This window comes from Rhinolophus sinicus, linkage group LG07, assembly GCF_036562045.2.
Source record: "Rhinolophus sinicus isolate RSC01 linkage group LG07, ASM3656204v1, whole genome shotgun sequence".
In the NCBI taxonomy this organism is placed as follows: domain Eukaryota; kingdom Metazoa; phylum Chordata; class Mammalia; order Chiroptera; family Rhinolophidae; genus Rhinolophus; species Rhinolophus sinicus.
This window is the reverse complement of record NC_133757.1, coordinates 103367672-103395629: the sequence shown is the minus strand read 5'-3', so window position 1 is coordinate 103395629 and position 27958 is coordinate 103367672. Positions and strand designations below refer to the sequence as shown.

Below are 27958 nucleotides of genomic sequence, written 5' to 3'. Positions count from 1 at the left end.
AAAACCAAGAATTAACCTGAACAAAATACCGGTAGCACCGCCCTGATGGGCAATACTTGTAGCGATCTCTAGTTGACGCCCAGTTACGTTCTCACTAGTAACTGTTCCAACGCTTTTTCTGGTCTTCTCCAAACTACTCAGTTACTGCCATAATTTCATATTCTTGTTTTCTCAGGCTCTTCATATCATTCAATAAAAATGTACTCAACTTTGCCCCATCTTCCTCCTGCTATTCTGTACCTGTACCCACTGTGTTTTCCTTCTTCCTCTCTCAGAGAAAGAAATCTTTCCTCTCCTTCCCAGTGATAACAACAGCTTCACCCAAGGTTTTGGTTCCATCCCCCACCCCCATCCCCAACTCTGTCTCCTGAACCTTTAAAGCCTTTCCAGTCCTTCTTCCTGTTACAAAAGTGTTTGAATTTTCCTGTCCCCAAATAACAAATAAAAGCAAAAACAAAAACTCTTAAACCTGTTACTTAAATTAAATTAACTTTCCACTTCATTTCTTCAGGGTAGGCCCAGCTTCTATAAACCATTTTATTCGGTCACTGCCTCCATTTCTTTACCATCTACCAGCTCCTAAAACCCTCATAGTCTACCTCCCTAATTCTGATCTACTGCAGGTTATCTCAATGACCAGTGGCCAGACCACTCACTCTCCAAATTCCTTGGAATTCTCTGCAAAATTGGATCCTTGAGAATCCCTTTATTAAAGACAATTTCTCCTGCCTTTGCTTCAGTTTGCCTCTTGCTGTTCCCAAGAAGACGAGGGCCAGTCACACCATACGAGCTTCTTCATGTTCCTGTACTCTGTTTCAGTATTTCCCTATCTGCAGTTGTCCACGATTCTAGCTTTCATTTCGGCGGCTCCTTTTCGTCTTCCTCTTCCCATATACTGGATACAGGTGTTGCCACCCTCCACTGACTGTCATTAGCCGTCTGCTCAGCTGAGAGCTATAGATCTTCAAATCTATAAACATAGCTAGCCATAATCCCCCTCGAGAACTCAGGGCCAGACTGCCAGCTGCCTGATAGTAGTTCCACCTGGATGATCCACTGCCACTCCCTAAATTTAACAAAATAAAATCTAAAAAATTTTGGTGTGTTTCTTTTAAGCATGTTAAGTTTGGTGATCATTTTTATATGCGACTGTCTCCACTCTCCACTATTAGCCTGAGAACTCCTTCAAGACAAGGATGGTTTCTTATACAATTTTTGCTCTCATATTTAGTGCTTTAAAAATGTTAATTGGAGAATAGAGAAATTGATGAGTGAGTGAAGACTTGAAGCTCCTTTAGAAAATAGAGTGTTTTTTGTGTCTGTGGTCCAGTACCTACCTAGCACAGTGCTTGGCACAATGTAGATACTGAGCAAATGGTATTTTCTTTCCTATCAATGTCAGTGATACTACCATTTTCTTAGTTACCAAGTTGCAAACCTCAATCTTCTTTGATCCTTCTATAGTTATCAAATTTAATGAGTCACTCATCTGGTACGACTCCCTCAAAGATTTTAAATATTTCCTTTTGCTTCACTTTCACTGTCACCATGAAAATAAGTGCTTTCACTTAGACAAGTATCTCTCAGTCTGCTATCAAGCAGTTTACAAGGTCATGGAGAGTATAGTAAATGGACGAACAAACAAACAAACAAACAAACAACTTTCCAGGAGCAAATGAGTTTGGGTGGTAGATACTAGATCAGATGAAGTTAAGAACCTACTTCTACCTAGTACCGAACCTTTAACTGACTAAAATATATTGTAAATATTTTTTAAAAGACAATATAATATATGGAGTTTTCCAGAATTTATTTTACCACGGAAGCATTTTTCCAACGCTACATCAATTTTCATCTCCTGACAGAGAGTTCCGCAGAGCCTAAGTTTGGGATATACAGACCCAAACTACTATAATAGCATCCTAATTGGTTTCCCTGACTTCAGCTCATCCTGTTTCCAAAACTGTCATTGAAAAGATGCTCAAATTAGGTTTCCTGAGACCTAGCTTTGATAGACTGTTGTTCCCTTGTTTGCTACTCCCTCCCACACAACAAAATAAATTCTTAATGGCTCCCAATGACTTGTACATACTAAACTTTTCAAACGTTGAATTCTTTAGCATGATGCAATAGCCAGGATAAATTAAATTATATATTAGCAAGCAACTCACCAATCTCAGTGGATTAAAACAACAAATGTTTATTTCTCATGTTATGTGTCCATCACTTGTCAGCGGGGAGACTGTTCATTTTTAGTGGCTCAGGGCCTCAGGCTGATGGAGTTTTGACAGAAAGAAGTGTCCTGAAGCCTGCGTCACCAAACCTACCCACTCTTTACCTTAAATATCTAAGCAGATATGATACATTTATTGATCTCCAAGAATGTTGATAGAGTCCTATCAGTTCATCTTCACCCTCTCACTCTGCCCTCTTTGTGATTGTAGGATGTCTTGGGATTAGAGTCATTTGCACGAAGGACTGAAAAACTACCCTGTGTCATTCCAACTTTGTACTTGTTAACAGCTTGCCCTAACTATACCAACTTGGTACTCATTAATCAACTTGGGCTAACTGGCATCAGCACCATGGGGTGTTGAATTTAAATATTATTCCAGAATACAGTAATTTAAAAATAGTAGGGCCATTGTCAGTATTTGGGTAATTTTCAAATCTATACTTGAGAACTAAATCTTAGGAAACATGGTAACCAAGAAGTACAATTTTTGATTTTGTGAATCAAAGAAACACATGGCAACCACATGGCTTATCTTCTGGTCAGCAATACCACCACCCATCCACCTCCCTCAACACACACACACACACACACACACACACAGCTGAAATTTTCTTGAAAACAGAGAATATGGTTTGGCATTCTTCCTGATAAACTCATCATAGTAGAGTAATTGGGTCTCAGTCTTTCCTAGCAATACGAGGAAACATCACACAAAGCATCTGTTTGAATATCTTTTAATGACAATATTTAGATTGATTCCTAAATGGCTAGGATTTTCTTTGTGTAGCATCATTTTCTAGGTGTGCTCAATCACAGTGAGATCATGAAAGCTATAATACATTTAAACTTAAGATTTTTATTTTCTGCATAAGTAAAATTGGAGAAAAATAATATTCTTTCCTTGGGGCCATCTGGTCACTTCACTAAGAAGAAAGGAGTAAATATGTTTCCAGTTGCTTAGAGCACACCCCTATGGTGCCAATCATTACCAACACTGGCCAATGAGACAGTTGAATTTCTCTAGTGTATTCTGAGATTTAGTCTTATCATCTGTGGTTTCTATTGATAGATTCTATGTAGATACATTTTTTTTCTTGTGTTTTTATTTAATATTTTACAGATCATAATCAAATGATTTGTTCTATTTTTCTATACTTCATCAATAATAATTTAGCCAAAACTAACAGGAAATTCTCCTGGAAGTCTGATCTCTAATGAATACTGAAACTAAGCTCAGCACATTAAAGGAAGTAATTAAGAAGGCACCCCATTGTGTTCAGGTTTGCTAGGTCAGCCAAAACACAGGATTTTTCTATTTTTATGAGCTTTTGTCAAATGTAAAGTATGTTACATTTTAAGGTAAAACTTTAAAAGAATTTGTTAGTAGCAATGATGCTCTATAAATATTTATTTTAAAAATTATTCTTCATGTAACTTAAAGGTGATTTTTGAAATAAATGGCCTAGATATGCCAATAAAAGTACCTGTTCAATTTGGGGGAAAAAAGGGAATAAATACCACAGACATTTTCTAGTTAATTATATATACACACACTGTGTGTGTGTGTGTGTGTGTGTGTGTGTGTGTGTACATCCCATATAACATGCCAGCCATGTAATAACCATGCACTGTGAAAGATTGTACAAGTCAACTGGTTCATTGCCTTATTTTAGAAAGGGCTGCTCCTGTATTACCCCTGGAACATGGTTAACTAATGTGGTTTCTTACCTCTTGTTCTTTCACTTTGCATTTCTCCATCGCAATCATGGTCAAAATTAGCCTTTTTATGGTGTTCACCATTTACCAAGCACTGCTGCACTTTTCACATGCTGACTTCTGTCACCCTTATAGAAACTTCTTTGCATATCACTGCTAAACTATTTTCCTTTCTTTCCCTTCTTATTGAACTCAACTCTGACTCTAGATATGATTTCCTCTCTTTCTACTTATATTGGCATATTTATTTCTTGTTCTTATTTTTATTTTTTCTGACCTATTTCCCTATTTGTGTCACTACTTTATCTTCCTGCCATATTTTTTTTGTTCTCTCTATGACATTTTTTCAGTACTTTGACTTTTTCTAAACCCTTTGGCTGACAGTCTTTGCTGGGCTGTGAGCATTCAGAGTGAGTGCTCAGCACTCCCAAGGCCTAACTGCTCACTTTTCATGGCGGGGAGGGGAAGTAGACAGGAAAACTGGGGAGCCTGGGAAATCTAATGGGTTTGGCAAGCAACATTTGCAATAAATGGTGTGCAATACCAGTTTGGATAGTCAGTCAGATTGCTATTCAGATTAGCAATATTGAGAGAGATAAAGGCCCACCTTTGCTGATGAGTATACCCTTTCCAGCAAAGAACTTGAAGAGTATTGCTTAAGAAACTTGAGCTTGCATCAGTGTTGCCTGAAGGCCTTGTTAAAAAAGACTGCCACCCACATTGATTCTGATTCTGTAGATCTGGAGTGGGGATGAGAAATTGGCAATCCCAACTAGCTCCCAGGCTTTGTAAATGCTGCCTGCCCACAGACCACTGTTTGGATAGCACTACTTTGCCATTCTTTCCATTTTTCTAATCTTTAACTTAAATCAGTCTGGATGCTCTTCAAGGCCAATCACCTATATTTCTCTTTCTGTAGACATGATCTGCAGGCAATCCCTGCAGAGTGACATCCACTCATTAGATTATTTTCGTATTGCTAAATAACACAAATTTCTTTAGGTTTTTTACAAAATCTATTCTGTAAATCCTTCATCACTCTTATTGCTCTCTTCTGTTTCTTCTACCGGTTGTCTACAACATCCTCCAGTTGTAGAGATGCAAAATGAACTTAATAATCTATATATTGTTTAAACTGAAAAGAGACTTGTCTAATACAAACTTTTGTGTGTGGATTGACTTTTGGTTCCTGTATATTATATTTATATATCACCTACATGTACATAATGTCCTATGTGATTCAAGGGGAAATAATTGAGTCAATCATGCTCAACTGAAAAAGAATGACCCTGGTAATAATTGCTCGTTTTTATACTAATACCCAGCAAGTATATTTTCTACCTATGGCACACAGTTACCACTTGATACAGGCCACCTTTATGTAATCATTTGTTGTGTATGTCTTATCTCTTCTAGCACCATTTGAGGCCCTCCAAGGAGGACCTCTTCATATTACAAGCACTAATATAGCATTAGTATGTGTTCCCAATTTACTATTTATTGACTAAAGAGTGAAAGTGAGCACACAGGACATAATGTGGTTGACAAATAAAATGGTCACTGAATCAGTTTTTTTAAAGCTGACCAGGTAATTTCACATCGATCATATTAAAGATCCATATAGGAAGTAGCATCTAAGCCCAAACCCAGTGGGCTGCAAGTATTAGAAGGACTTCATTAACATACATTAAGCTATATCAATTAATTCACCAGGTATTAATTATTTATTGAAAGTCTATCTGACCTACTCAAGGTTTTTCAGCCCTTATTAATTCACTTATTCCTTGTCACAACCTTCTTATGGTACTAGGCGGGAAGTATAGCACCCAATGATGGAATGATTTCTCTGAGGTCACAGTGGTGGAGCCAGGAGTCAAACCCAGGCAGTCTAGCTCCCAAGTCTGTGCTCTTGATCACTGCACCACATCACCTGACTCACAAAAGGAATGTCTGTCACACTCTCTCTCTTCTGCAACCAGGTGACACTCTCCCTCTCTGTAACCAGGTGGCACTCTCCTTTGCAGTATTGCTTTCTGCAGAGTTGAACCCAGATACTTCCAAGGTATGATGGGATGTGTGGTACATGTGTGTTTGAGGCTTTGCCTTGATCTAGCACTGATAGGCTTAAAGTGACCCAAATTTTAATAGTGTGACTGTCATGGGCTTAGTTTGATGCTAATTTGAACAGGAAACTGTAACTGATGGTTTTCAAGTCTTGTAAAATATTTTTATAATTTTAATATATGTGCTGCCGAAGCGAGCACATTATTTTTATAATTTTAAAATATGAAGATTAATATCTCAATTCTTTAGCACCTGAAGTGTGGTTGTCTGTCTTTGTAAATTAATTGTTGATCTGACTCATAATTGCCCTCTCTGCAGTTAGGTATCCCTCTCTTGCATTGCTTCTTTTGCACAGGTGGACACTGGTGCTTCTAAAGTATAATGGCATATGTGATACATGTGGTTTGGGGACTGTGCCCTGATTTAGCATTGATAGGCTTAAATGATTCAAGTTTAAATAATATGAATCAATCTTGGCCAACATTTCATTTTACTTTGAGCTCCTGAAGTACCTTCTATTAGTCTCTTGTCACTCACTGCCCTGGATTGTTATGCAAGACTGGTAAACATCTTGTAGAGCAGGGCAGAAATATTTGGCCAGTAAATCAATAACTGAATGAAAGAAGTCTGGGGAGAATTCTGTGTTACCTGAAATTCACAAGCAAACTTTTCTTTTTGAATATAATTGTGGTAATTATAAAAGTATGATTAGTAACAGTTCTCATATAACTTTTAGGCTCCTCATTATGCCGATATTCTACCTGGTTATATGTACAAGTGAAAAAAAAAGGGTCAAATTTATATTAACAGCCATCAACTCACAAAAGAAATAGTAGCTTAGAGCTGGTTCGCTTATTTCAAATTAATCTTTGCTTGAAATAACACATTTAGAAATTGCTCCTAAATATGACTTGTATTTATTTGAGTAATAATGACTGTATTTAATACTATGTAAAATTGGTAGCTGAAATTGCACATTGAGGAAAAAAATTGAAGGCTAGTTGTATAAGTTCCTTGAAGGTAAAAAGTTTAAGAGGGGAAAAAAAAATCCTTCCTGATACCGGTCTTACAAATAACACGTAGATGTTAACATGCATGTAGATGTCAAAACAAAATGAAAAACTGTTTTTAAAACATTGTTCATGAAGCTGTTGCCTGTCAATCTTAATTCTGAGTCGAATGTATAAACTCATATTGGTACCTGTGCAACCAAGCAGGATATTTATTCTACTTCCATATTAATTTTACTGTTTTTATACATTCTTGCATAGTTTAGTTATATTAATTTGTTTCCATGTTATATTCAAGAAATTAACAAAACCTTGTTTAAAATAACATAAATTAAGGAAAATAGTTTACTAGATGACAGTATATCTACCCTACGTCTAAGCAATTCAGCTAGCTTTCCCTTTTGATTTAATTTCCTCATTTCTGTCTCTACTCCTTTCACAGATACACATCTTGATCCCAATACCCAGTTTCCCACTGCCCTGGACACTGTTGATCTTTTCTGAAGTATTTCCATGCATGTATATATAAGCATAAATACACATATATATAAAACAATCTTTTAGTACATACTGTTAATATACGAGGACAATTAAGTTTGCAAACTTTCCACTTTGTAAGTGCGACCTTATATGTGTGTGTGTGTTTCTATATGTATATGTTTTTCCCATACTGTAAGTGCATTGAGCACTGGACAGAAGATATGATATAACTGTGAGCATTAGTAAATCTTCTCTGTGAACACTCTCAGGAACTGTCTATTGAGATATTCTGACATCATCACATACTTTGTAGTATATGGTTTAGTCTATGACCAAAAGTTATTACTGCTAATACTTTGCCTGGTCAAAGGCAAAACAATTTAGAGGAAAACCAAATATGTCCTATTATTAGCTTCAGAATTAACATAATATATGTGATATGTAGACTTCTTCCTTTCTATCACCAATTTTGTGTCCTTTAAATTCTAAGGCTGATAGCAGTATGCTAGCTAGCACAAGTGCTGAACCTGTAGCAAAGAAATTGGAAGGATATTTTTGTATGTTAAAATGCAAGTTGTACTGTGGTATGAGACTTCCAGCTAATTGTCACTGACAGTGGGGAAAAAGTCAATTCAGGATTGGTGGAAGTCCATTGCTGATATGAAGGTACCATTACAGTTACGGATACTTGGGAGGACTGACCAGTAACTGTAAGGAGAGTGGCTGGGAGAAACTATGGCTCAGTCTAATCAGGAACTTAGGAACAGGGATTGCTACTATATCGCACTGGACATGCATGTTCAGAAGGACCATACTATACGTAGCCTGTAAAATGCTCTTCAGTTAAAGCTGCCATTGCCTTTACCTCCCATCCATGGTATGTGTGCTAACTTAAAATGCCTTCCAACTCTACAAGGACCCTTGTGGGGTTAGACTGGAAGTATCAGATAAACTCATAGTTTTTAATATGTGAAGACAGAAATGGAAATTACTAGGAATAGATATAGATTACATTGTATGTGTGCTTGTGTGTATGTATGTGTGTGTATATACAGCTATTTCCTTCTTCTATTGGCTGAGAGGGCCTGGAAGCAGTGACTCTCTAGCAGCAAGGAACACACCAAGTATCCAGTTTTTATTTCTAATGACCACTGTACATTGGAAGGAACAAGGCTGCATGAAGAAATGGTTGATTGTAGGATTAGATGGGATAGAAAAAGATGAGATTGGAACCTTGTGGCCCAAAGTAGATAAATGCTCTAAGAATGGTAGAAACAAATCAAAAGAATACACAGGCTAGCCTGAAGGAGCTCCCACGAAACAAACCTGGAATAATTTGAGCATCAAAATAAAGAAAATATTAATGGATTTTAGTCCATTGAAAAAAATAAGAATATATTGAAGTCAAAAACAATATTAATAAGTAGGGAGAATGGAAAGCTTTTCATTATGATAGAAATCTACTTCCTTAGTGTAGAAAGAATGACAGAAATAGAAAAATTACCATTTGGCAATATTTTGTGTTCCCAGGCCCAATTTCAATGTATGGGGGCTGGTGTTCCCATACCATCACCAATTCTGTGGACACCAACGGGGTGTCCTACAATTCAACTCAATTGTGACACTATCTACTATCCCACAGGTTAAGGGCTCAGTCCTACAAGACTGTCCCCTCACCTCACTTCGGACACCAGTCAAAACCCAGGTTGTTCCTGTACTTCTCACCCACCAGCTATAAATCATTAGTCAGAGGTTCCCATGACCTCCTTCATGAGTTTGATTCATTTACTGGAGTGGCTCACAGAATGCAGGAAACCCATTTACTTACTAGATTGCCAGTTTATTATTAAAAGCTACAAATTGGGAACAGCCAGATGGAAGAAATGCATAGGGCAAGGTATGTGGGAAGGTGTGAGGAGCATCCATGTCCTCCCTAGGTGCACCATTCTCCCCACATTTCCATGTGTTCACCAACCTTGAAGCTCTCTGAACCCTGTCCTTTTGAGTTCTTATAGAGGCTTCATCACATAGGCAAGACTGATTAAATCATTGGCCGCTGGAAACTGTCTGCCTTCAGCTTCAAATCAGGGGGATGGGACCAAAAGTTCCAACTCTAATTACATGGTTGGTTCCTTAGTGATTTGCCCCTATCTTTAGGTGATCCAAGGTCACTGCAAAAATCACCTCATTAACATAACAAGTGACACTTTGATCACTTAAGAAATTGCAAATATTTTAGCAGCTTTGTGCCTAAACAGGAGGAGGACCAAATAATGTATTTCTTATTATGTAGCACAGGCAACCATTTTAGTAATAAGTGATTCAGGAAGGCAAGAATCATCGATGGATGCTAAAATTATGGTAGAAAGTTGGCTATTACCAAAATATGACCCCATAAGGTATACAGAGGGTGCCAAAAAAATGTATACACATTTTAAGAAAGGAAAAAATTGTATTAAAATTGTAATACTCAATATATACCGATAACAAAAGATGAATACAAGTCATGTGTATGCATACATTTTTTTGGCACCCCCTACCCCAGTATATTAGGAAAATAGCAACTTTACAATGAATAAAACTGGCAGACATAAATTAACTAACCGATCGACGTTTTCATCACTAGAGTCAGTGCCTTGCAGCCTAAGACCACCAGGAACACATCTGTAGTGGAACAGGATGGGTTCATGAGTTGTAGTGAGGGGGATGGCACACCATGGAGACTGTGGGGCATCTCAGTGCGAGGGTGTTAGAGGGAACTGACAGGATTTGGGCTTGTTAGGGAATGTGGGGGAAGGGTTAAGCAAGTGGTTCTGGATTGAACGATGTCAGGAAGCAGGGCTAATTCTATATTGGGTATCTTATTAAACCTTATATAGATGGAAGCTAGACAAGACTAAAGTCGGAGCTATAATTGGTAAAGAAGCCAGAGCATACATATTAGCCAGGATACAGGGGGTTTGGTAATTTGTGTGATGATGACAATATTCATTGTTTTGTCTGTGTTCAGGCTTATTAATGGAGGGACCTTGACTAATATTGATGTTCTGGGAAATAGTTCACGTTCAACAGACCACCAAGGCCTTGCTGTGAGTGCCAGTGCATCTCCTAGCAACACCAAGGCCTAACTGGTAGCATTCTGAGATCCCAGATGTCAGATACCGCTTTTCTCTTGCTCACTAGTAAGGGGACAAGTCAACATCACATGCCTACTGATATGAAAGGAAAACAACATCACTCTGTAGCATTCCTGCCATAAATGCAAAATCTGAATCTAATCGTCATGAAACATCAAACACAAATTGAAGGAGATGCTACAAAATAGTGGGCCTGCATTCCTTAAAAATGTCAATGCCATGAAAGAAAGTGATTGAGGAATTATTCTAAATTAAAGGAGACAAGCCAAATGTAACAGCTGACTATAATGCATGATCTGAAATTTTCTTTTGTGGTGACAAACGTTACTGGGACAATTGACAAAATCTAAATAAATCGGTAGATTAGATAATTTAGCAATGTTCATTTTCTGATTTTGATAATTAGGCTGTGATATGTAAGAAAAATGTCTTTACTTTTAGGAAATACATTGAAGAACTTAGGGGGAAAGGGTCATTATATCTACAACTTAGTCTCAAACAGTTCAGAAAAAAGTGTGTGTGTGTGTGTGTGTGTGTGTGTGTGCATACACACACACAGATAGGATACGATAGATACAGAGGATAAAACAAGATTTGGAAAATCTGGGTGAAGAATATATGGGAATTCTTTATACAATTTTTACAACTGTTCTAGAATTTGTAATTATGTCAAAATTAAAACAAAAAATACTTTCCTCTTCCCATTTGCCAAGTGCTTTTCTTTTCTAAGTAAAGCTATCCTGGGTGAATGCAGCCTTGGTATTTCACTCACTGCATTTTTGAGTAAAATATCTATATGCATATTTACATCCAAATCTCCTACCTTAATTTTTTATAGCTGTCATAAGGCTGACTTGTGGAATTTCCTTTAGCCGTCCTTATTTTTGGTAAAATTTGTTCTAATTCATCTTTCTTTTCTTAACTCTGTAGATATGAATTGCCAGGAATATATGCATTAAACTTTGTTTTGAAAAAATTCTCTTGGAGGCGGAGGCTCTCCCTCACTGAGAAGTGATCGACAGGTAAGTGTCTAAACATGGAACGTTTTCTCTTTTGTGTGTTTCCCACGTGCTGTTGACATCAGCCTGTATCAACAACATTCCATAAAACATAACACGTACATGAATACTGCAGAGCTCTCAGTACAAAATGAGGAAAAAGTAGGAGTGAAGTCTTTTGGGATAACTTCTTAGTGAAACATGGGCATCTTTATTTTAATGAGTGGGCTACAGAGGATTCGAAGATCATCTAGCAAGAGAGGAAACGTAGTATCTCGACATTTAAAAATTAGTTCACATATGACTTATTCTTGAAGCTAAAGAGTGTTTGGCATTCTACGGATTAATGACAGTCATTATTTGAAGTAAAGAAAGTTATTATCTTACTATCATGTTCCAGTACCTGTTGAAGCCAGATACTATGGAGTTGGGTTGAAATATGCCTGGATCATGCTAAGAAGGAACTAAAATCAGTAGCTTTAGTTCAATCCAGTGTATCACTTAGCTTTAAATATTGCCTATTACGTAATCAGTCCTTTGAATCATCCGAAGATCATGCAGTCATTCTAAGCTATACAGTAGTCATTGGATAAAGGAAAGAATTGTAAAGTTGATAAAAAACAATTCACATCTTCAGCTATGCTTCTTGTGTAAGCCAATAACCGACAGGCATCAGTGATGGAATTAAAATACTTGTAGGCATATGGTGAATCACTAGCTGAAAAAAATGGTATTTCTCTTCCTTTTTATGTTCAGTTTACTTTGGTGTTTATCTGTTCATTTTGCTCTGTATGTGATTATTATTTTCCTCTTAATTTTTTTTCTATCATTTTCTTGCAACTGCCGCATTCCCATATAAACATTGAGGGTTTCAAATTCAGGAACTTGTGTCCTTTGTACACATTAACCTTTTTTCATTTTGTTACTCACACAGAATTCATCTACCAATAATATATTTTACTTGTGACAGTGTTCCCTTAGTATGTGCTTTTGAAGTTTGCCATTATGGCAAATAAAATCTTATTTACTCAAATCATTGAAATAGAAATCACTTTTTTAAAAAGTGTGATCTGAAAATTAATAACTATAACAACTATTCTTTTAACACTCACTACTTTTCTATTTGTTTTGTTTAACAGGGAAAGGCACCTGGATAAATGGTACTGGACCTCCAGATAAAAGATGCTCCTGATTTAAGGTCATTAATAGGTGGCTGAAAGAGCTTCGATTTTGAGAAACGTATTCTCAGTACAAATGCAACGTTGAATAGAAGGTAAAAAAATATAGAAAATAAGCATTATAAGTAAACATCAGCTTGATGGATTGAATACCAGCATTAATAATGTGGTTACTAGAAGGTGGAAGAGAGTAGGTGATTTTTAACAAATATGGAACTGTAAACACCAAAGATATATATGCAACAGACAAGAGCACTGGTAGATATATCCTATAGGCATTTGATGAAGATGTTCTTTTTTTTCTGTCAAGCATACGACAAAAAACTTGATAAACTCTGATTTGTTTAATAATATATTCACGTTTAGAGTATCTCTCGCTGATATCCAAATCCAAGCTGGGCTAATCTTGTTATATGTTTGAAGAGTACCTGACTTTTCTTTTACAATGTTATTTAAATATCACATTACTTATTCTGAACAATCTTTATGCATAAGCATACAGGTTAAGTTCAGGTTCAAAGAAGCAGTCTGTCAATTACTTAGACAATTTTAACACATTTCTAGTATTCTCACTGAATTTGGAACAGTAGTAAATATCTGAATATTTTATCCTTTTCAATAGGAAAAATTTTGAAAAGTTAAAGGTACAGTGACCTAATACTTTGAACTGAAATTAAGTTCAAGGTGTGCTATAAAGCTATTACCACATTTTAGATCAGGTAACAACATTTAAGCACTTCTAATTAACTACCAATATTTTCTATTCCATGGTAAGTGGTGTGGTGATGTTTTTGCAGTGATTTGATGTAATAAAAATGTGATTAAGAATTTTAATGAATTACCCTGATAAGCCTGATTTTCCCTAGTGTGTATTATTAATATGATTCCCTTATCAGCACCCTGCCATACCCCTAATTTAATACTAGAGATTGACGTCACTGAGAGCTTGTTGTTACTTAACAAAAGAGGAAAAAGAACAAGCTCCTGGGGACATGTATGTAAAATTTACTGTAAGTAAAGGCTCTGAATAGGAATGGAATTAAAATCTAATTTTTTGTTAAGATTTGTAATATAAACAAATGACATCTTGTCACTTTGTCAGTTTATCATACAGCAATATACATGGGTGAATTTCTTGAGGCATCTGTGTGAACTCTGCCAACTGGTTGGTTTTGGGAGTTTTCTTCCTTAGAGGCTACAGCACAAACTAAAGTGAGTGGGTAATGGCAGTACAGTCTTTTTGACTTGTAGCTACTTCCAAACCTTTCTAGAGCTATGTTTTGTATTTACTTCCTCCTTTCTGGCCTCAGAGGACTAAAAGTTTCTTACTCAACCCCATTTCTAACTCTCCCACCTGGGGTATTGATGGCATTATTTCCCATCTCTTCGGGAATTGACATCCATAAGCTGGCCTATTTTCCTTTGCTATATATTTTTCCTTACCCTTCATTTCCCTCCCTTTTACGAGTATATTCTTATGTACTCCCCCTTTAAAATAAACAAGAAACTTTTCATTTGATCCTCTCTCCTTTCCTTTACTGCAAAACTTTTTGAAAGAACCGTCTCCACTTTGCCTAGCGCTTTCCTTTGCCTAACTTACTAGTCTGCCTCAGCAGTCTGGCTGTGAAACTACTCCAGCACCTTCCTCATTGCCTAATCCACGGTCCCTTGACTCTCTTGCTAGTTCTTCTGCAGTGGACAACACTGAACACGCCGTGCTATTAAGACTTGCTTCAGCCTCTCATCCTTCTCCAGCTCCTTGGCAACTAATTCGTGTGGCCTTGCTTTCCTTTTGCAAAGCGCCATCCCGGCCGCCTTCTCATCCCATTTTCTGTGCTGGCCTTGGGCAGTTTCATCTACTCCCAAGGTCTGAACTACCATCCAGACATTTGTAACTTCCAAATCTCTATCTTGTGTCCAGACTCCTCTCTAGAGATCTTGTTTCATCTATTTATCTGCCTACTTGACTTCCCCACTTGAAAAGCCATAGGCTCCTGAAACTCAACTTTTCCAAAACTGAGCTAATTTCTGTCCTCCCATAAACCAGTTCCTACTCATCTCTTCCTGCTGGCAGTGAAGGGTTTCATTGGTTGTCCAGTTGCTCCAGGAAGAAACTTCAGAGTTATTCCTGGTCCCACCTTATTCCTCTCACCACTCCAGAGGAGTTAAGTAACGTGCCCAAAATCACAATACTAGGAAGTAAAAGAATCAGGATTTGAATGCAGGCAATTTAGCTACAGAGAAGAAATGTTTAACCATTACCCCATACTGATTCCATTTGTAGTGTGCTAACCCAGCCCACCTGTTGTTTTTTACTTATTTGGGAGCAACAAACATACGAGGTCTGACAATTAATTTCGCAAACTCATCATAGAAAAAGTGCTATATCACTACGGTCACCTTCGAAGTACTCCCCTTGGGAAGCTATGCACCTATGCCAGAGCTTAGTCCACCCTTCAAAGCAATTTTGGAACTCTTTTTCTGGAATGGCCATCAGAGCTATGGTTGTATTACCCTTGATGTCCTGAATGTCATCCAAATGTCTTCCTTTCAATATTTCCTTTATTTTCTGGCAAAGAAAGAAGTCATTGGGGGCCAGATCAGGTGAGTAGGTAGGGTGTTCCAATATAGTTATTTGTTTACTGGCTAAAAACTCCCTCACAGACAGTGCTGTGTGAGCTGGTGCATTGTCATGACGCAAGAGCCATGAAGTGTTGGTGAAAAGTTCACCTCGTTTAACTTTTTCATGCAGCCTTTTCAACAGTTGGAAATAGTAAACTCGGTTAACTGTTTGTCCAGTTGGTACAAGTTCATAATGAACAATCCCTCTGATATCAAAAAAAGGTTAGCAACATCGATGCAACAAATTCGCAAACTTAATTGTTAGACCTCGTATGTGTTAGAACATGAAACAATTATGACCAAAGAACAAATGTCCTGGTTGATTCTTTTTGAAAGTTAAAACTATATTGAACATTAAAATTACAGTGATTACTGATTCAAGCTCCGACGTGGATGAACAATCTCACAGATTTTTAATCTTTAAAGAAAAAAGTCATTGAATTTGATTTCTGTATTCTGTGTGATCCAATTTCAGTTCCATCACAGTCTTTACATGTAAAGTCTGTAAATAAAACGAAAATAATTTCATGTAATCTGACTAAAAGATAAGTTGATGTAGAGGGTAACCAGGATAAAAATAAATGAACAGAATCCAAACATGCAGTTTCATGCCTCCAGAGAACAGAGGCAGCCTGGTTCTGAAAGAGAGAGCTACCTGCTTTGGAGTTTGCCTAGTTAAGAAGTCTAAGACTTCTCAAATTTAAATTTAAAATCAAATTTCCCTTCATTTACAATTTCTGTTGAATATGTGTTATCGAAAGCGTCATTGGTTTCGAACACCAACTGCTGCCAAATTGCTCTGTCTCCTGTCCTTCTTGTGTAATTACTGTTTTCCTGGAGGATAAGTGATTTCTTTCTTCTTTTTTCTTTTTTAATTCAATGAGGCATTGCATTTTTAAAACAGTTCTTGTGAACCCTATTTAGATTTTCTAAGTACTGGACAGTGATTTATTTTCTTTTTCTGGTAATTCCTCACTGTGAACATTCACCAAGAACAACAGTTAAGACTCTCTGAAGGGCCTGAGTAATTTGAGTTTCGTAGGCCCGTGGATAACTCACACTTGGAGGGGTTTGGAGAGCATCTCATTCTAATATAGCTCAGGGCACTTTATGGACCAGATTTACTAGGCCTCAAGCGTCTCAGTGATCTCACTAGCCATCAGATATGAGTAACGCTAAGCCTGATGTTAGCTTCTGCATTCATTGACCTGTCATTATAGACTTAGGGTGTCTATGCATTTAGAAAGGATTTTTGAAATATAATAATACGGCATTTATCACTGTTCCTGGTACTTAGTGTTACTGGTGATTGCCAATGTCGTCCCATGGGGGATAGCAATACCTGATTTCTCTGTACACTTCCACTATGAATACAGTGGTGTCGTAACTGACTTTTGAATATGTAGTCAAGACTATTGTCATATTTGCTTTTGTTAACCTGGGTCACCTAATATCCACACTTATTATTGCTTCATAATGATAAACTAGAATCAAAAGGAAACAAGATGAAATTATAAGCTTGTTGCTGTATCTGCTTCAAGTTATTAAGAGCTAACATGGTTTGCCAATTTATTATTTGTATTTTAAAGTGAAATATGATTTATGTGTTGGGCATCTCAAAATTTTTAGTCCTTCCTTGGTATTACGTCATTTTATTATTTCTAAAATGGACATTTGGGGAGGGGTTATACCTTGTGAGAGACATTTTCAAACAAACAACAGGTTTTTACCTTTGTTTTTATGAATTAGAAACGACTTCATTGGCTGTGAGTGAAAAGTTTTCACTCTGCCTTGCACTCAACTCCCAAACACTGATGGTGCCTGCTTTCTGCTCATCCATGTGGCTCTGTGCCGAGTCATCAGGAGTCTGTGAGTCAATGTCCTGTCTGCCTTGGAGTTTTGAGTGATTGTGCTGTCAAAGCACAAACGGAAAAGACTTCTACCTTATTGTATTTCTCTGAAGAATAATACAAATGATATTATACGTGATGCATCACATTACGAAGCTTCATACATGGCTGCAATATATTTGATTCTGTTTAATCCTCCAAACACCCTCTGAAAAATTACTCCCATTTTAGAAAGACAAAATAGAGGCTCAGAGGTACCAAATGCCTAGTCTGAGTTCATTTAGCTGTAAGTGGCACCACCAGGCCTTAAACTCGGGATTTCTGCCTCCTTTACATTACAGCTGCCTTAATTAATAAATTACCAATTTATTCTAAGCTACATTCATTTTGGTCATGATTCTTCATAATAGTAAAGGTAAATTCTTTGCTATGTTCTGCATACTTATTCTGCTGTTGGAAAAAAAAAAAATCCCCCACTAAATCCTGTCTGACTGGAGCTGCAGCCTTTAATCTTTCCAAAGACAATCAGCGGGACTGAGGCCCTTGTAATAAGGTGCCAGCCAACCAGGAAGCTGGGGAAATCTTCCTCCCAGGAGGTAATTGATTCCTATTAGCCTAACACTCCAAGGAGTGCTGAGTTAGGAGTCTCCATGAAAAAGTGTCTGCTCTTTTTCCTCTGCTTCCAGAGGGAAGTTCACAAAAGCCTTTATTCTGTCCACCTCCTTAGAGTTAGCTAGTTAGGGCCTCTGGTTGTATCCATGGGCCCAGACCTGAGTATATGTAAACGAACTGAAGAAAAAACGAACAGAAGAAAAACAAATGTGAAGAGTATCGTTATTTATGCACTCAATGATTTAACCTAAAAGAAATTAAGAGTAACAATAAAGGTATCTTAAAGGAGGACAATCATTTAAAACCATGAAGTTTTGAAAATCAAATTTATCAGACTTAGGGCCCAGGGGGAGGAAGAAGGTCTAAGGTAAGAAGTCTGGGACACTGCCCAGGTTCTGCTTCTGACTGCCTGCCCTGGGGCAAGACATTGAGCACCTATTCTACGCACCTGCCCCAGATTCCTGTGTGTATGGAGGGTGGAGGACTCCTGGCCACTCAAGGGCAGGGGCCTTCCTTCCTGGTGAGGGTATACTGCTAACCAACACCTTAACTAGACCTTTCCCCTGAGAGTGGGATTTCTTTCTTCTGGGACCTGAGCAATGAGGTCCAGGGCCGGAAGATGAAGCCAGGAAGCTAAGTGGGGCTCTGTGAGCCTCAATTTCAGCCTCCTTTGTGCAAAGACCCAACAGACTCTTGGCAGCTGGGAGTAAAGGTCTCCGGGCTAGAGAATCATAGCTGGGAGGGCCCAGGGTCATGGTCTGGGCTGCAGGTTGGGATACTGTCTCGTTGTGGCTGTCTTTCTGGGGGAGGGGACGGAAGGAAGGAGAGAGCAGGTGAGAGTTGACCTTTCAGTGCAGTGTATGTGTTGACCAGGAAAGCCTCAGCTCTTTCAGAATCATCAGACCTGGAGACCCATTCACTTGCATTTAAAGCGTTTGACACTTGAAAGAACATCCCCTACAATCTGAGAAACAAGAGGTCTTTTTAGCAACCAGGAAGGATTCTCCCCTTTCCAAATGACGCGTTCTGGACTTTTCCTTCTAACAGCAATTGTCTTCCCATAGTTTAGCTAAATTTGATGCAGGCAGGGTGAGTCTCTTAGTGTATAAATGTATTTTTATGAAGTGTGCCTCTATGGAGCCATCAAAAGCTGTCCCTCAGCCACAGAAATATATGCAAGTCTGGGAACGTTGAGAATTTGCCTTTTGCAACATTACAATGATTATTGAAGAATAGAGAAGGAGAGGGTAATCTGTTCAGCCAACAAGAGCTCCTTTGACGCTGTATTTTCAGTTGAAATGTAGTCTAATCCTCACTAACCCCTTCCCGCTTAAGAAATCAAAAACATGAAAAAATAGAGATTTTCCACTGCCTCCTTCGGGTTACTCCAAGCCGAGTTCCCGGTGGCTGGGGCAGGGGGAGAGTGCTGCGTTGCGGCAGTTTCACTGAAAAAATTGTTTAATGGCGTGATATTCTGGCTTAAAAACCGGGAGTTATCAGTGCCAAAAATAACCATTAAGAAACCATGGACACTTTCCACTCTCATTCATTTCCAAAGACAGCAGAATGCCTATACCTTAAGCAACCGTCACCAATTCATGCCTCACATTGATCTTTCTTCCTTAAGTGACTTCCTTTCCAGAGGCAGCCGGCAGCCAAAACATTAACCCCACCCTGAAAGAAAGAAAACTTAAAGGCAAATCACCTTGGCACTGCCTGCTTCTCACAGAACGCCCTGGGGAATGCAGCTACTGATGGTCTTTGGGTGATTACGTCTTAATATTTTTTTGCTCTAAAAGGGTCTTCTGTGAAGTCCTGAGGTAGTTCTCCCTGCTTTTGTCTCCTGCAAATTCCCTGGATAGAGACAGTGCCAGGCGTTATAAACCGTGTTAGTGACCACCAGAGACGGAAATCGCTAATTACTAAGTTCCTTTTGATCTCCCAGGACCGTTTGGTTCTTGACACTAGAGGCTCTGGTCTCCGCGCTTTCCCAGAGCTGGAGTCGACTCGCACGTCCAGAGCCCGAGAGTCCGACGTGGGGTCTGCAGTTACGGCGTACGCCAAGGTCTGGATCAGACTTTAAAAAATTTCCCCAGATTTTAAATCCAGCAGTTGAGCGGGTGTGCTGCTGGAAGCCAATAAGCACGCCTGTGCAGAGGCGTTTCATTAGTTTCAGCAACTCGCTAGCCCGGCGCTTTTCTTTAAATTTTTTTGGGGAGACTGGGATAATAGATGATTTTAAATTTCCACATCCACTGCCCCTCTCCCCTTCTCCACCTTGTTTCGATTTCTTTGTGGGAAATGGAGTTTTTTTTCTCGTTGCTAGGATTATGAGTCGAGATCGTTTGTGAAATGAACAAAAGTCACCGGCAAACGGGACAACTGGGACAGAGCACTGATGGCAGACCGGGGGTGGGAGCAAAGGCCTAGCCTCCGAGGATAATGGAGAGCCGGCGTCCTCCCCTCTGGGTCGCCGTGGTCCCCTTCATCTTCCAGGTAAGATGAATGGCCCTCCATCCATCACCGCAGCGAGCCACCCCAGGCGAGCGGAGGCTCTGCTTGCTGATGAAACCTGTTAGGCCCGAACTGCGTGGCTTTGTGGAGCCAAGTGAGGCTCTCCATTGTGGCCTTTGTCCGCAGAATTGAGGCATTTGCATAATGTTTTAGCACTGGAACTCTGCGTTGGGTCGGGACATCGCGTGCCCAACCTGGAGCAGAGGGCGCGTCAGCAGCTACCCCACCCCGCTGCTCCCCGGGATTACCCTAGCCAGTACACCTGGGTCACGGTGCAGGCGCTCGGCAAGGAACTCAGCTTCCCATCCTTCCTTGGCCACCTCTAGGAGGCTGTGGCAAAGTTTGGGTCGGTGAACCAAAGCTAGATCCATGTGACCCTGAAGCCGGAGAAGTGAACTTGAAAAGAATCCGGCTTTCCAGAACGTTAGAGGGTTCGCTGTTTTTCAAGCTGACGGTTGGGAGCTGCGCGCTTAACGGTCACTGGTGCCTCGGATCGTGGAGGCACTTAGGCTTCTAATCGCGGGCGCGCGGGGTATCTGGACGCGTCGGTTGCTACCCGACTCACGCAGGCTGAAAACAAGCGGGATTCCGGCATTTAAAGCGGAGGACGTTCCGCGGCGTGCGGGACTACGGCTCTACCGAGTTTAGCAAAGAATCCACAGGCTTTCCAGGCGCGCACACTTCTCAGAGTACATGAAAACACTTCAGTTAGCCGAGGTCTCCCGTTATCCTACCCTTTAGAGGGAGGTAGTTCTGCTCAGGAATCTCGCCCAAGGGGACTTTCCACCGAACACGTTTCGAAGTGCCCTTAATATGCCTGGGTTCAGACAGGTGCAGTCTTTCCTGCGGCCTCAGCTTGGCCTCTCCTCTCCAAAAACGGCTGCTTAAAGGTTGGAAGCGCTTAGGTCACTAGTGCAAGAGGGAGCCAGTCTGGAAGGAATCACTGTGCAGACCCCGAAGCCCGAAGGCTGCCTTTCTAAGAGCTAAGGTCCCGCGCGCCCCTTGTTGCGAGCCGCGCTAGCCGCCGGCGCCCAACCATTGCTCTTGCCGGGTCTGTGACGACTTTGGCCCCGCCCCCTACACTGATAAAAGGCCTCCGCGAAGAGGGCACCCGGGAGCACCGCGCTCGCTCCGGTGCTTCTGTACTGCACGGACCCTAGGTGCCCTTCTTTGCTTGCTTCTAGCAGCGCGGGTCTCACTGTCCCCGCAGTCAGCCGCTGCCAGTTCCTCTTCCTCCTCAGTCCCCTGTGTGGTGCGACCAAGCCAATCTGCAGGCTTCCCCCCATTCCTTTTTCCTCTCCCTCCCTCCTCAGCGGCCGCGGTCCCCTGCGGCCCTGGGCCGCTGGCCCGCAGGTGAGCAGCAGCGCAGCGCCCCTATTCGGCGAGCTCACCTTGCCCGGCTCGGCCTGTGCCGGAGCGGCGGCGGTCCCACCAGGACTCCCTTCTCCCTGCAGAATGAAGAACCCAATGCTCCAGGCAGTGTCCCTACTGCTGGAGAAGCTGTTCCTCTTCTCCAACTTCAAGCTCTTCAGTTCGGGCGCCCCGAGCGAAGACAAGGCGAGGAACAGTTTCTATGAGATCAGCTCTTTTCACCGCGGAGACGTGCTGGAGGTGCCCCGGTTCCACCTGACCCACTATGGCATCTACCTGGGCGACAACCGTGTCGCCCACATGATGCCGGACATCCTCTTGGTCCTGACGGCCGACAAGGGGCTCACGCAGACGGTGGTCTCCAACAAGCGTCTCATCCTCGGCGTTATTAGCAGGGTGGCCAGCATCCGCGTGGACACAGTGGAGGACTTCGCCTACGGAGCTGAAATCCTAGTCAATCACCTGGACGACACCCTCAAGAAGAAGGCGCTGCCCAACCAAGAGGTAGCAGAGAGGGCGGAGGAGCGGCTGGGTTTCACTACCTACAGTCTGCTGTGGAACAACTGCGAGCACTTCGTGACCTATTGTAGATTTGGCACCGCGATCAGCCCCCAGGCAGACAAGGTACGGCGTGTGACTCGCCCTTGGTCTTGGCCGGGACTCCCCCTCCCATCCCTAACCTTTTCTCTCCCCTGGGATCAGGAAATGAGTTCTAGATTGAGTAAGGAACGCTCTGGTGTTCCTAAGAGCAAGGCCAAGTAAATCAATGGCGATGTCCCTTGCAAGGTATCTCAAAAGGCACGGTGCAAGAGTGTGGCAATACAGTCCCGCTGACCACAGTTCCAAGGGAGCCGCCTATTCAGTGCTGCAGAAGTCGTCAGGGTGTCCACCCAGCGTAGTTTGCAACTGATCCCAAGAACTTCAATCGGAAGGAAGGTGCCCAGAGGTTATATTTAAACCCTCACACTATATACAAATGGTGCCTTTAAAATAAGGAAGCTTGCAGTGTTCTCCCTATCTAAGCTGTAGGCAGTGAGTTCCCTTTGCTTAATACAAAGTATCAAAATTCCCAGTAAAACTACCTCCCTGGTAGATCCCTACTCCTGTGTCCTGGCTTCAAACAACTCTTTTCCTGGATATTGAATTCTTTCTGTGTTGGCTTTAATCCCCATATATACAACTCTTGACAGCTTAACATGAGTTGCAAAGTTGTCTCTTACTTAAATTTGAGTTTATAAAAACTCTCAAGAGCACTTTCCCTCATGAAAACTCTGCAACTACTTGGAAAATGAACTGGAAAAGAATCTTTCTCATCTTTGTAGTGATTTTTTTTTTACAAGTTTAGAAATCATAAAATTAAGGGATTTTTTATATTGCTGTTAACAATTTCAGTGTTTCATGAACTACAAAGCCGTCCGTTTAATTAGTAATTATTACTATTTCTTATGCTTTTTCTACTTTTATGTTTATGTTTTTATTTTTGTTTTATTTTGCTGATATTGCTTTTCAGAGCCAAAAATGAATGCAAACACTGTTTTTAATTTCTGGGGATTCCATGCTCAAAACATGTCCCTACAGACTTCTTAACATCTCTAGAAATACAGGACATTTCCTACTTTTGAGCATCACTAAACATGCCTCATGGGCTGAGGCCAAGTGAACAAGAATGGCACATTCGAAATGAGAAACTTCTTGACAAAATCTGCTTTTCTGGGAAAGAGAGTACACAATGATTCTGTTTGCCTTAATTAAAAATTATTGGGAAAAAGACAAAAGAAGCATAGTGGTATCAAGACAACTTACTCATTTACCTAAATGTGTATCTTCCCATTATTTGCCAAGCTACTTTTCTCAGTGTCCATCCAGAAAACTTCATTCAGTTTGATCATCACCACTTGACTGTGTATTTGTACTCAGTGTTTTGTAGGTTTAGCAAAAAGAGACAAAATATATGTTTGACATATAAAAAGACCAACATTGCAGTTACATATTATATACAGGTATGTATAGAGATAAGCTTGTAGCCAAGATAGTGTTAGAACATGTGAGACTTGTGCATTCTACCTATTAAGAATTTGGAGACCTAGCTGTCCAATACTATATAGGCCACTGTAGGAGACCCTAAAAGCTTATACTAATGTCATGTCTAGAAAAGGAGCTTAAAATTAGTATGAGTAGCAAAACTCATATAAAAATGGAGCAATTAACTGCTAAAATCTGTCCTAATAGTGGTGAGGTAGAGATAATTATCAGCAGATGTAGCAATAATAACTGTAATACCTTACATTTAGAAGAATGCAGAGTACTTTCGTATAAAATATTTCATTTGATCCTCACAACAACCTCACTATTCCCATGGAAAAGAGGGTAGTCTGGACAGGTTAAGTGAGGTCACTGAGAAAATAAGAAGTAGATGCTGGATTCAAATGTAGGCCATCACTTCTGAGTAAAATTAGTTTTCTAAGAAAAAAAATATACATATGAGAAGAATACACCCTTCAGGGTTAGGGGTCATATTTAATTTATCTTTCCAGCAGCCAATATTTTTTTATCACATAATTGTGAATTTGTTTATTTAGGCAGGGAATGGGATTTGACAACAAAATTAGACTTTCCATGCCTATAGATTTGAGACTTATAAGAAAGTTATCATTGAAATCACCAGATTTAGCATGGTAAATTATAGGAATTGAATTCACCAAAAATAATATGCTGAATTTATATTTTAGATTAGAGATCTCTTCACCTAATTTTAGAATATTTTGTTGTTATTGATAAGCAGTTTAATGTTTTTTAACCTTTAATCCTTAATAACTTTTATGTGGTTACATTCTCTGTAGTTTTCCACAAAAGTTCTATGTTTACAAAGGCAACTGCCATTACTAACCCAGTTGCTTAACATGCTGTTTCAGCTGCTATGGGATGTGGGATCAAGAAACATCTTAAATTCTTTCATAAGTCATAAGAGGAATTCTGGTTCTTCTGGTAGACAGAAAATAGCTGGGAAAATGGTGCTTTATTATTTGGTATATGATTCTTCCTAGGCTTAGCCACCTTTTCTAATATTCTTAAATTTTATTTTCCAGTTTTGTGAGACATTGAAGATAATTATTCGTGATCAGAGAAGTATTCTTGCTTCAGCAATCTTGGGATTGGCATCTATAGTCTATCTGGGCTTGACATCATATACCGCCCTTCCTGCAATTTTTATTCCGGTATGCTTATGGCTGGCTGGGTAACTTCACGTCCTCGGGTCAGTATGTGTATTCTGTGTGTGAAAGTTTATATTTATAGAGCGCAAATCAGTATACGTGTCGTCGTCGAGGAAAATGTGACCTGTAACACTGTCGGGATGAAAATGTGATTAAGAATCACAGGCAGTGCTTACTGTGTAAGCCCAAGAACAAAGGTTTTCTGGTCTTCCTCAAGCAGTTCCATTTCAAAGCACTGGGAACATGACAACTTGTGACAGAATTCATCATTTCAAGAAAACCAGCCCTTAAGATGATGGCCACAGGAGATTATTTGCGTTAGTTTTTCTCCTGTAATCATTGATCTTCTCTGTTAGACCTGCATTTGAAGACTGGAAGACTCACTGAATGAGATCACTAACTTTATTGTAAATTTATCTTGTTTCATTGTAAAACTTATATTAAACTGAAAGATGACAACATGTTTGATGATTGGCCAAAAAAATTTGTAACCTTTTTTTCATGTATCATATATAATTCTCAACGAGTCAAGAATATTTTCATTACTTGAAACCAGATTGACAAATTTATGGTTTAATGGTAAAGTAACTGACCGGCAGTATAGAAATCTGTTTTCCTTCAGAAATGGCTACTATAGCATCAGTTGAACAATTTGATTTGGCTTTACTTAATCGGAAGCCTGGCATTCTTTTTTTTTTTTTTCCTTTTATGTGTCACTGTGGTTACTTTAAACCACTCTGAGAAGTAAATGGATATTGGACTGAAATAATTTGGGTACTTGGAGTGTGTATGTGCCAATTAAATATGCAGATACTCACATACACTCAGATTGATGAGAAACAAATTAAGTTTGTTCTTGATTGCTTTACTATCATACCAGTGTGGTTATTATAGAGCATTTGTAGAGGTGAATGTTAAAGCAAGTTTAATCCACTTTCTTAAGCCCTTGCCTGTGGTATAACTTGCATATATGTCATTGGATAGTTTAACTTTTAAAGCAGTAACTAACGTACTGTATAATTTTTTAAAAGCCCTCAGATTTGTTTTCTAGTCAGTTTTCTCCATTTCATTGCCAAGTAAGCTTCTGTCCTCAAAAGAAGGATGCCATAGTAGTATATAAACACCAAAGAAGTAGGACCAAAGGAAATAACTGTCAGAAATAATTTTTAAGTGTCTTAGTACTGCCAGGCTTGTAAATTGATTACACCGAGGCTGTTTTAAGATCAGAGTTGAGATGTAGCAATGTTAAAGCAAGCATTCAAGTACTTTTCCAAAATTCTAAAATTAAGCCACAATCTAGACTTGTATTTCCAGTATTAAAGTTACTTTATGAACTATCAAGAATAACAATAATGAGTCACATGATGGGTGGTCTGAGGAGGGTGGGGCCAGTCACTCAGTGTCCAACCAGAACAAATTTAAAAGCAGATTTTAGTGTAACTGATGTTTTATCACCACTCATTTACACAACAAATTCAGTTGGAGTTTAATAATTAAGCTTTTTGTTTAATCATTTAAATTAAAACATGAAATGGCAACACCATAGCATAATGTTGTTCTATGGGTCTACTCCAACGACTTAAAATTATTTTAACTATGTGTATACATAAAAATAACCACCATGAGAAATCCATTTTATTAGTGTTTGTTTCACTTATAGCAATTGTTTAAGTCATTTGTTAAAAAATATGGTGTCCTCCTAAATAACACCTTTTTGCGGACTTTAATATTGCAGATAGCAAAAACCAGTCTGACGTTAAATCTGTGTTCAAAGATAGTGATGCCAAGGGAAGTGTTAATACTTACGGTTGAAATTAACTTAATTAGTATCGACTCACTTCATATTCTTAAAGCAAGATTAAATTAATCATTTGTTTGCGTGCTCACTATATGCCAGGCACTGACCTGTTATAATTTCATGGTCCAGAATTATTATCTTTTAACTACATAGTAAAGTGTATACAGTACTATGGGAATACAGGGGAAGAAAACATTAAATTGTCAGAGAAATCTCTCTGAAGGAGGCGCTGCTAGCATTAAGCTGAGAAACAGCAAGAGGTGATCTTATCATTCTCATGTGGTATTCCACTACTTATGGGACGAGAGAACTGGAAGGAAGATTTTATTTACTAAATGTTCCACAACACTAGAGTTTTTTGAACTTAGGAGAAAAGGAGAGTTTTTGTTTTGTTGTGCTCAGTTTGCTTAGTTGCTTAACTAGCTAGAACAAAATGTAAATATCCCTGATTGTGGTTGTGGAAGAAACCCTGAGCCATTAATATGTCTCGAATGAATTTCAAGACTGGACTTCATCAGTTAAGAGTCATCCTTATGATCCTGCAAGTACCTTATAGTTTTAAACTTCTAACTTGTGAAATGACAATCAAGTACTATATGATGCAGTGTTCTGTTGTGTATTTTGTTTTTTTGCCATACCTAGATGAAGGTTAAATAGGACTACTGGGTCTAAGATGAAATGATGCAAGAGTCAGGTACTGTGCAGGTGTTAGGGATGAAAAGGTGAATGAGACATGGACCTTTCCTTTAAGTTTATGTCCACATGGACGTAGAAGTATTAAGACATTATGCAATAGAGCTGATTGAAGGCTTGAAAAAGAAGTGGTTGGTTCTAACTTAACAGGACAAAAGTATGAAGGAAGGGTGGGGACATGGGGCAAGACAGAATAAGCGGATCTAGTATGGAGACTAGCTATGGTCCTCAGTCTCTCAAAACAGGATCTGTAATTGTGAGTGTGGAGTGCAGACATGTCAAGGAAGTGTCAAAAGACTTTAGCCAAATCCTTATGTGTGAGTAACTCTTGGTGGGGTGTCAGGGAGAAGTCATTCATCTTCTTTGCTGCCAGCAAGTTGGTTTCTGAAAAATAAGTGACTATGGCAACGGTGTGTATATGGGATACTCCATATCTTTGTTCTGCTAGATATGTTTCTTTCTAAGGA

The 27958-nt window shown here is 39.4% G+C and overlaps 1 protein-coding gene across 3 annotated transcripts in view; it reads left to right on the top strand.

Moving 5' to 3' along the window:
• The window catches only part of LRAT (lecithin retinol acyltransferase), an 88777-nt gene extending 61131 nt beyond the window's left edge, over window positions 1-27646 (top strand). Inside the window, exons 6-11 of one of the 3 annotated variants that reach the window (XM_074338414.1) lie at window positions 11574-11665; window positions 12781-12914; window positions 19849-19968; window positions 20230-20399; window positions 21872-22412; window positions 24875-27646. In XM_074338414.1, the coding sequence (XP_074194515.1) occupies window positions 21873-22412; window positions 24875-25027 (693 nt within the window). In that variant the 5' untranslated portion in view covers window positions 11574-11665; window positions 12781-12914; window positions 19849-19968; window positions 20230-20399; window position 21872 and the 3' untranslated portion in view covers window positions 25028-27646. Of the gene's footprint in view, window positions 1-11573; window positions 11666-12780; window positions 12915-19660; window positions 19969-20229; window positions 20400-21871; window positions 22413-24874 lie in introns of those variants that run through there. The other 2 variants (XM_074338413.1, XM_019733068.2) reach the window with 2 other exon arrangements.
• Window positions 27647-27958: the final 312 nt, after the last annotated feature.